The following is a 10,766-nucleotide window of genomic DNA, read 5'->3' as shown; positions in this document are numbered from 1 at the left end:
TTGACTTGGTGTTGTCAGCACCACGCTCACCCAGTGAGCTAACCGGCCATCCCTATATGGGATCCGAACCCGGGGCCTTGGTGTTATCAGCACCGCACTCTCCCGAGTGAGCCACGGGCAGGCCCTTCTCTGCTTTTCTGATAGGCCTATGTATAGCAGAGAGTATGGGCTTTAAATTAGATAGAGTGGGAATTACATCTTTTCTCTGTTACTTACAAACAATTTTACCTTGAGCTATTAATTTGGCTTCTCTGAGTCATCTCGGTTTTGTCTTTTAAATAAGGAAATTATTCTTATGGTTTTCTGCTGTCTCTTGCTAAATAGAAATGATACATAAAAATAGTTGCTTAGTACATTATTGCTATGATCTTTCATCCAGCCACCAGTTCTGCTTAATCAGAAAAGCCCCTGCAGTACTGTATTGCTAAACCTAGAAAACAATGTTGTTTCAAGTTTTTACAGTCAAAAGAAACAAAAGCAAATTTAAAAAGAGCAAAACAATAACAACAAAACTGTCTATTCTTTCACTACCTCCACCATTCTTTACACAAAAAATGATTTATACATTGTTTTGGCTTAGAGTTTATCCTATTTTGCTGACAAACTTGGTAAATCAGTGATTTTTTAAAGGTTAACCTGAAAATGTGGAGACTCATCATCAACTTTTGCTCAGAGTACAGGTATTAATAACACTTTCTCCACAACTGGTTAGCTCAAAAGGGAAACATAGTTTAAAGTACTTGACATTTATTGAGCACTTTCTATGCTGCAGGCATTCTTTTAGGTGCTTTACAATTTTATCAATTTTTATTAGTTTATCAGTTCATTTAATCCTCATCACAACCCTGTAAAATAAGTACATTATCATCACTTTACAGATGAGGAACTGAAGATGCAGAGAGGTAAGTAATTTGCCCAGAACCACATGCCTGGTAAGCACAGAGCCAGAATTCAAACCCAGAAGAGGTAAGTAATTTGCCCAGAACCACATGCCTGGTAAGCACAGAGCCAGAATTCAAACCCAGGCAGTTTCACCCTAGAATCTTACTCTTAACCCTACATTGTACTGTAGGTGACCTTCAGGAAAGAGCTATGATATTGCACGGAGGGGCCCATCTGAAAGCTTACCCCATTGGGGGTTGTGTCCCTGTTAAATATGGGCCAGGTCTTCCAATTCATGTCATGCCGGTACTGTCGGTGCACGTGTTCCCCCAGACCATACACGTTAGCACTAGGCAGTCGGATGGAGAGCTGCAGGAACTGATCGGCAAACAGGAGGGGTCCGATGCTTGAGTCAAACCTAGACACAGGTGGAGAACACAGGGACGGGAGCAAGTGGGGTGAAGAGAACACAATTGCTTTAAAAAGTGCTCTTTTCAAAATATCTAATTTATCATTTAATCAGTCCCACTTGCCCTCTGGTGACATTTTTCCATGGATGCAGAGAGACCATGACTCCTTGAAGGCAGGTAACCATGTGGTACCTTTCTCTATTTGTCCCCCAGACATCCTACTACATGGCCAGAACACTACGCTTACATGACAGTAGACGTTTAGTAACTATTTACTGTTAGGCAAGTAGTTAGATAGATGGCGGAAAGAAAGAGAAAAAGAAAAAGAAAAACAGGTGCAAACAACAAGAAAAAAGAGGAAGTAAGTCAGAAAAAAACACACATTTGGAGATAGAGTCTGGTCACCAACAGTAGGCCCACGACCTTTGGGAACATTATTGAAATGCACCCTTCCTCAGCCTTCAGACCTCCCTTCTGTGTAACCTTTCTACTCTGATCCACAGATAGGCTTCCCAAACTTACAGAACACGACTGTTGCTTCTTCTGATCACTTTGATGCTAAATGGCTGTTTGGAGACCTCAACTTCATAGGTCAAGGAAGAAGCAGCATTCCCAGTGAAGGGTTGCACATGTTCATGGGGCACTTCATACCTGTCCTTGGTTTCATCCGTAAACTGTGCAGAGGGATAAATAGAAAGAAAGCCAAAATAAAAACTTTTCTGTTTTTCAAAAAACAGAAGTATCCCCACCAACACCAGCACTTCCCAATATCTGTGCTTATGGTACAGAAGCTCAGGCACTGATTGAGCCGGCATTACGTCTAAGGTAGATGTATGCATTATGTTACCAAATTCAAAAGTTTAGCATTTGGACATAAGTTAGTCTTTAGGTATAGATATATACTGCAAGTCTGCAGAGATAGATTATCCCTAGAATATTCAAAGCTGTGATAATTTTTCCCCTATTACATTTCACATGATATCTAGGGCAAATAAATGAAAGCCAAAACTTGCCAGTAAACTCTATAATATATATTTAGAAAGTTATCACACTGAAAGCAGGCTATAGAAGCCTTCAACATACAGGTGCTAAATAAGAGTAATGACAGCAGAGAAAAATACCTCCATTAGCAAAAGTTTCTGTTTTGCAGTAACTGCAGTCATCAGGTAGGAAACAAGAGCCTCTCAAAAAGATTTTTTTAAAATTAACAAACTACAACCTTAAAGTGGAAACGGTTGGATGTCTGGTATTCTGCTGTGAGAAGGACATTGTCAACATCATTTCCAAACAGGGATGAAAAAGGCAGACCTCTCAACTGGGCTGTGAATCCTAAGAGGTAGGAGGAAAAAGGTTTTCACAGCTGGCTCTGTAAATTCACAAGTAGTAGCCACATAAAAATTAAGCTTTATGTCAAAGTGGCTGATGCAAAGCTTTTATTTCCCAAAAGAAGCAAAGAGACAGATACATACCCCGTCATACACACACACTGTGTTGGCCCAGATCCTGAAGCTATGTACTATCATTACCTTATCTAAAAACCTATGCCTTTCTTCCACAAAATCTGATTAAAAACTTCCACCAAATGGCTTAACTCTCATTCCACCGGCCACTCAGTTATTCTGTGTTAATCAGATATCCTTTACGTTCTCAGCCCCCAGTAGTATATACACATTATTCCTTCTCAGTTATTTTCATATTACATTACAGGTGATCATATAGATTGATGCCATCTTCTTAATTAAATGGTAAAACAGGGAGAGTTGAGACCTTATTAGAACAGCCAATGAGGCCAACAGCATCTGGAAGAGGAACACGCCTCTTTGTTATCCTAAGAGCCTCCCCAAAGTGTCACCTTCTGTTAGCCCCAAAATGTTCATTCCTATGATCTGCATTTTAGGGAAGAGGGGATGTTCGGTCTATGAATGATGAAATTGACTATATAACTTTCATGCTCATAACATTGGAATTATTTCCACTTCAAAAAAATTACATAAAATTGGATTTGTAAGTAGTGCCAGAGGTTACTGAGTTCAAATTCTCCATTTTAAAACTGATAAACTTGAGGACCAAAAAAGGTCATGAAGATTGCCCCGGCCACAAAGGTACATAATAGAACATGATCTCTGAACTCCCAAGGCAAAGAGTGATTTTTCCTTGATGCCAAAATAGATTCTAGTCTTTGATTAGAGCAGGGTCCACCTTCTGTCACATGCAGCAGTGTGGCCCTGCAACATGCTGACACAGCTCTTCTCCAGGGATTCAAAGCCAACCTCCACAGGGTCTGGACCTCCTGCCTCGTGGCAGAGTCTGGCTTACCTGCATTCGTGTCTACAAGATCACCCTCCATTTGGTACCCATTATTTTTGGAATAGTAGCACGAAGGGACACTTGTAGCTTCCTGAGGTACCCAGCAGCAGCCACGCTGGTCACAGGTGGCCTAAAATAAGAGGTTGGTCAAAGTAACTCCATTTGGTTGTAGAACACTATCATTTATACAGCACAAAACATCTAATTTGAGATTGTGGTATCATTAACTTCATTTTACAAATAAGGGAATTGATGTTTGGAGAAACTGAGCTCTATCCCAAGCAATGGCAGAGCTTCTACTCACAACCAGTGTTTCCGGCCAGTGTCCTTGCTATGTAGCAGTATAACACATTCCATACATTTCATCACAATAAAACTGATAAACATATTTAAATATTCTAAATTGTAATATAGTTATATAACCAATAATTTAAAATTCCAAATGGAGCTTCATTTATATTGGCTTTGACATTTAAAAACAAAAAAAGACTTCACAATCAACTTTATTCAGAACGTTTCAAATCAAACCAGTTTTGCTTTGACTTTTAAATATATGTATTACATATGTGTGTGTGACACATATGTGGCATGTGACATATATACAATCTCTCAACTCCTCCCAAGGCAGAAAGTAATCCTTCCTTGATATCCAAATAGATTCTAATTCCTACTTAAGAAACATGCCTGCCTTATACCACAACTAGTGACTGAATCAAGTGGAGACTAAAATGAATAGAATCCCTTTCTCACACCAACTAACTTGGGCCACATGTTAAATACAAAAAAAAAGGACAAAGAAATCTCTCCTGTTGAGTATGGGCTAGACCTAATGACTTGCAACTAACAGAAACTGGAGAAAATATTGGGTTGTTACTTTCAAGATTAGATCACAGAAAGATTGTGCCTTCTGTCTTGCTTGCTCTCTTTCACTTTCTCTGTTGGAGTTCTGGCTCCGGGAAAAGCGAGCTGTCATATTGTGGAGGGGCCCACATGGCAAGGTACTGAGAGAGGTCTCCAGCTAGTATCCAGGAAGGAAATGACGTTCTCTGTCCAGCAACCTCCATGGAGCTGAGTCCTGCCAACAATCACATGAGTGAGCTTGAAAAGCTCCACATTCACCTTCACTGCAGGAACTCTGAGATCCAGGCACCCACCTAAGCCACAGCCAGAATTCTGACTATAGAAGCTGTGAGAAGATAATGTGTGTTGTGCTAAACCATTAAGTTTGGGGATAATTTGTTATACAGCAAGAGATAACTAATACATCCTGCCGCACCATTTACAGATGAAGAACTCAGGGCTGAGCCCATGGCGCACTCGGGAGAGTGTGGTGCTGGGAGTGCAGCAACGCTCCTGCCGTGGGTTCGGATCCTATATAGGAACAGCCGGTGCACTCACTGGCTGAGCGTGGTGAGGGCAACACCACACCAAGGGTTGTGATCCCCTTACCAGTCATGAAAAAGACAAAAAAAAAAAAAAAAAAAAAAAAAAAACTCAGAGAAAAACGTTCACAGAGGTGAAGTGACATATATACAATCATATACAATGAAGTGACATATATACAACCTTAGTAACCTAAGTTTACTAAGCTATTGGGAAGGCAAGCCCTAAACTTCATTCTCTTGCTGTCCATTTTCTATTTCCTAATGTCTGGGTTGAATATTTCTAAGCACATTTTTCAGGAAGATAGAGCAATGCCTTGCCCATGATGAGAAAAAAAAATTCTACTTAGCTATATGAACAATTAAATTTAATCAAATGCTTTTTTTTCATTAATAGTCAATATTAAGGGAGAAAAACAATGTCCCTATGTGGTTTCTCTTGCTGTGGGATCAGCTTTCACTGTGAACTCAACTTCAATCAGCAGCTTTGTTTTTGTTATTTCCTTTCAAAATCCACTCTGATGAAACCACAGCATAACTAATAAGAAAGACAGGGGTGTTGAAAAGGGTGTTAAGCAGAATGGCTTCTGGACACTGCCCAGAGCTTAAAATTTTTTTCACTGAACTGGGAAGGGCAAAGATCAGAGCGGCCAAAGTGTCAAGGAAAGTAAACACTCTCTGTTGGCCACCTGGAGAGCTAAGCAATTAGGAGGAAAAGCGGGATGAGAAGCAGAGTAAGATCCATGTAAAAAAGGGAGTAGAAAGCATAAGAAACCTAGGAAAGTAGTTTTAAAAGCTATGAAAAATGATGACATGAATACGATGAAGGAACACAAAGGGAATAAGACTGAAGACACAAAATGCTCCTTTAAGTTGCATATGAGAATTAACATGTAAGAGAACCTGCTAAAATAATATGGAATGTATAAATACCAATACAGTACTGAGGGAAAAACTGGGGTGGGGGGAGTGTGGAAATCCTCCTTCCAAAATATAAGGAAAGAAAACATATTGATGGGAGCAGGGGGGTGGAGTGAAAGCAGTACATAAAAATCAGAGCAAACAAAAAGCACAAAATGGGACCTTAGAAAAAATGTGTCATATCTGTTATCATGTGGTTTAAATAATTAAAAGACAAAGATAGATTACATATAAAGAACTAAATCCATTAGAAAGATTCTTATAGGTGATACATCCAAAGCTTAAACTCACAAAAACACTGCAGGTAAAAGGGGAACACAAATATGTGAGAGGAATGATAACCAAAAGCTAGTACAGCCATACTAATATTGGAAAAATAGGCTTTAAGTAAAAATTTATTAATAGGGAGACACAGAGTCACTACATGATAATAAAAGTTTTAATCCTCCAGGAAGATATCCAGTTCAAACTTGGTATGCAACTAACAATAAAGACTCAAAATTTATACAGAAAAAATTTTAAACGATCACAAGGTAAAATATTTTTAAAGAACTCCTGCAGTAATTGATAGATAAAGTACACAAAAATATGTAAAGATGTTTTACTTTTTATATAATGTATATATTTAGGCCCTTGCACCAACACAGGAGAGAACTGGATTGAACTCAGAGACACAGAGAAAGCAGATCCTGAAGACACTGTTTAAGACCCAATCAAACTCTGCTCTACCCAAATCTTACCCTCCTCCAATTCCCAATGGTTCTTAATGCTTTAAAGAGAGAAAGAAACAAAAAGGAAGTATTTTATAACAAAAGCAGACATGAAAGAAAAAAAAAAAAAAACTAAAGCCCAGTCTTATCCATGAACATAAATGCAAAAGAATAAAAGAAAAACACAATCAGCATAAACAACAGAAATCATCAACATATAAAATAATGACCAAGTCTTGTTTCTCCCAGAAATACAAGAATCCCTTCATATTAGAAAATCTATTTGTGTAGTTCATCACTATAACTTATTAAAAGAAGTATACCACATAATCATTTAAATTCATCAACTATGCATGATAAAATTCTTAGCAAACTAGTAATAAAAAAGAAATTTCCTTAGTTTAATAATGGGTATCCACCAAAAACTACAATAAGCATCTTACTAAATAAATGATGACATGATAGAAGCATTTCCTTTAAAATCAGAAAAAAAGACTAAGTGACCCATACCTATGACTGCTTATAACTTAAAAATATATTAGAGGTTCTAATAATAGAATAGGACAAAAAATAAAATAAAATATAACCGCTGGAAAAAAAAATTACAATAGAACAAGAAAAGAAAAACATTTATAAGACTGAAAAGAATGAAGATAAATAATCATTATTTCCAGACATGATATTGTCTATGTAGAAATCCAAGAAAATTTATAGAAAAATTTATAATAAATAAGTCAATTATTACTATATTAGATCCTTTTGGAACTTTCATTTTGCATTTAGGCCTTTAATCTTTTTAAATTTTGAAATATGATGTAATATAGGAATATATAAACACCAAAACACAAACCACAAAGGTTGATAAGCTTGACTCCATGAAAATGTAAAACCTGTTCATCAAGACAGCATAAAATAGGTGATCAAAGCCTCATAACAGTAGATGTTTGCAACATATATGACAAAAATAAGAATTAGGATCTAGAATCCAGTGAAGAAACAAATGAGAAGCTTGTACAGATCAAAAGATAGAAAACATCTCAATATGAAATGGAGCAGAAAAGAAATTCGCAGAAAAGCAATAACTGAAAGATGTTCACCTTCACTAGCATTCATGAAAATCAGCACTAAATGCACAATGGGATACTAGTTTATAACCTCAAATGGCAAAATTTAAAAAGGCTGTTAATTCCAAATGTTATTGAGGATGCTGTTTTTAAATTAGCACAGCCACTTTGGACATCAATTTAATAAAAGCTAGTAAACTTGAAGATATATATCCCAAATCACACATACACAAGTAAAAACATACACAGGAATACTCACTCTAGAATTGTTCTAGGTGTAAGATATTGGAGAAAAACTAAATTTCCATTAACCAGAGAAAGGATGATTTTGATATGTCATTTTAAAGTGAGCATAAATAAACTAGAGATACATATCAACATTGATAAATCTCACAATGTTTAGTGAAAAAAAATTACAAAATTGCATTTTGGTTATAGGAGTATATACCTATTCTTTACAAGTATATATGTAAGTAGTAAAGGTACAAGGAATGCATGATACATACCAACTTCACAAGTGTGGTTATCTCTAAAGGGGATGGAGGGAAAATTTACTCATCAGGGGTACACGGGGACTTCATCTCTACAAATAACATTTTACTTTTGAAGCTGGATAATGGTTATATACTCTTTTATAACTTTTTATAACTTAAATACTTATTAATAATTATTTCAAAGAAGTTAAGTGCTATGTAGAAAGAAAATCAAAACCAAGGTAAGAATAATTTAAAAACTGCCTGTCTTCTCAATTTCGCTTTCTTTTGGGAGGGTTCCAAATTAAACATTACATTCTAAGCTTCCATATATTGAATTACCAAGAAGACTATAATAATCATGCTTAATAATATGAAAAGACAGACTGAAAACACTCCATATTTTCATCAAAATCTCTTTCAACATAATAACCTAGAGAACTTCTGAAAAATGTACAACTTTGCCCTTTGTATCAGACACATCTCACTCCAGAAATCTCAAACTGTGGTTCCTGTCAGAACCACCTGGGAAATTTAGTAAAAGCACAACATGACGTTGTGAACATGAAGGTGGAACCAGAAAACCTCCATAAAGGGGCAACCAGGAGAATGAGGGAAAGCATCCCATTTTCAAATAGAAGCAAAGATTTTAGAAGTTGAAAATACTTGATGATAAAATAANCTGTGGTTCCTGTCAGAACCACCTGGGAAATTTAGTAAAAGCACAACATGACGTTGTGAAGATGAAGTTGGAACCAGAAAACCTCCATAAAGGGGCAACCAGGAGAATGAGGGAAAGCATCCCATTTTCAAATAGAAGCAAAGATTTTAGAAGTTGAAAATACTTGATGATAAAATAATTCCAAACCACCTTCTATTCACCAGAATGTTCTCTAGCTATTTTTATGTGCAGCAAGTTTGAACAAAAGTGAATGAATAAAATTAATCTCATCTTGGGCCGGCCCGGTGGCGCACTGCTACAGTGGGCCGCTTGGGAGTGCGGCAGCGCTCCTGCCGAGGGTTCGGATCCCACATACAGACCGGTTCCCGCTCACTGGCTGAGCGAGGGGCGGGCGCAGCACCAAGGGTTGCGATCCCGTTGCCGGTCCTGGTCCGGTAATGGCGCGACACTGAGGGTTGCAGTCCATTGCCGGACACGAAAAAAAGACAAAAAAGGAAAAAAAAAAATTAATCTCATCTTAGTGAAATGTCTTAATAATAGACTATTTTATAGTATATATATACATCTCGAATCAGGTTTTGAAAGTCAACTCGACCATTTCCTTTTATCTCAAGGTGAGGTCTGATAGCAAAGACTTTTGATCACACATTTGTTTAAATGGGCAATCTCTGCCATTCCCATGATCCAGGCATTCCCCAAGTCAGACTATAGTGAATTTTCAGAGAACAATGCCAGGACCTTAGAGATCACTATTCTAAAATCTTTTTAAACCAAAGAGTTTAGTACAACGTTCACTAGTCATTTGTTTAATGAATAAATTTATCTGAGAACACACTGTCACATTTCATTGATAAGGATTTGACGGTCTGCAAGGAAACGTGACTTAGTGATCAAGTCACAGAGTTTTTCAGAAGGAAAGCCAGGATGAGAATCCAGTGCCTTGACTCCCCCACCATGCTCTTGCCCAGTGTCTACACTACCAATTCAAAGTGTGAAACATAAACTGAAGACTGTATCTGGTACTTTACTGCTCACTGCTCCTCCTAGCACCACATAATGGCTCTTGACTGATGGTGTGTAAACAGAGAGGGATTTTAAGGGTAGAGACTCATAATAATCTTAGCAAAATGCAATATCCTTATTGGTAAAGTATAAAACTTAATCTCTTATAAACACATTGATAAGAAACTGGAATTTGGAAAAAGATGTCATAAGCCAAATAAATAAGTGATACATAGATAATCACCAAATGTATTTGCTATAAATTATGACAGTTTCTGAATAAAAAATATGAGAACCTCTCAAATATCATAAGGATTGCCATTAGTATTATTATCTGAAGAAAACACTATTTGCAAACTGCTGTCAGCTTAACCATTCTGCCATGGTCACTTAAGACAGGGTCTCTAGCTATTTTTATGTGCAGCAAGTTTGAACAAAAGTGAATGAATAAAATTAATCTCATCTTAGTGAAATGTCTTAATAATAGACTATTTTATAGTATATATATACATCTCGAATCAGGTTTTGAAAGTCAACTCGACCATTTCCTTTTATCTCAAGGTGAGGTCTGATAGCAAAGACTTTTGATCACACATTTGTTTAAATGGGCAATCTCTGCCATTCCCATGATCCAGGCATTCCCCAAGTCAGACTATAGTGAATTTTCAGAGAACAATGCCAGGACCTTAGAGATCACTATTCTAAAATCTTTTTAAACCAAAGAGTTTAGTACAACGTTCACTAGTCATTTGTTTAATGAATAAATTTATCTGAGAACACACTGTCACATTTCATTGATAAGGATTTGACGGTCTGCAAGGAAACGTGACTTAGTGATCAAGTCACAGAGTTTTTCAGAAGGAAAGCCAGGATGAGAATCCAGTGCCTTGACTCCCCCACCATGCTCTTGCCCAGTGTCTACACTACCAATTC

The 10,766-nt window shown here is 37.1% G+C and overlaps 1 protein-coding gene across 1 annotated transcript in view; it reads right to left on the bottom strand.

The window, feature by feature from the left end:
• Window positions 1–10,766, bottom strand: part of MGAM (maltase-glucoamylase (alpha-glucosidase)) — a 73,474-nt gene that overhangs the window by 59,648 nt on the left and 3,060 nt on the right. Inside the window, exons 3-6 of the mRNA XM_008582964.1 lie at window positions 3,609–3,729; window positions 2,512–2,621; window positions 1,815–1,966; window positions 1,129–1,300 (exon numbers count right to left, since the gene is read on the bottom strand). Of these exons, the coding sequence (XP_008581186.1) occupies window positions 1,129–1,300; window positions 1,815–1,966; window positions 2,512–2,621; window positions 3,609–3,729 (555 nt within the window). The remainder of the gene's footprint in view (window positions 1–1,128; window positions 1,301–1,814; window positions 1,967–2,511; window positions 2,622–3,608; window positions 3,730–10,766) is intronic.

The sequence above is a fragment of the Galeopterus variegatus genome, unplaced genomic scaffold (genome assembly GCF_000696425.1).
Source record: "Galeopterus variegatus unplaced genomic scaffold, G_variegatus-3.0.2 Scaffold2774, whole genome shotgun sequence".
Classification (NCBI taxonomy): domain Eukaryota; kingdom Metazoa; phylum Chordata; class Mammalia; order Dermoptera; family Cynocephalidae; genus Galeopterus; species Galeopterus variegatus.
This window is presented reverse-complemented; position numbering and strand designations above follow the sequence as displayed.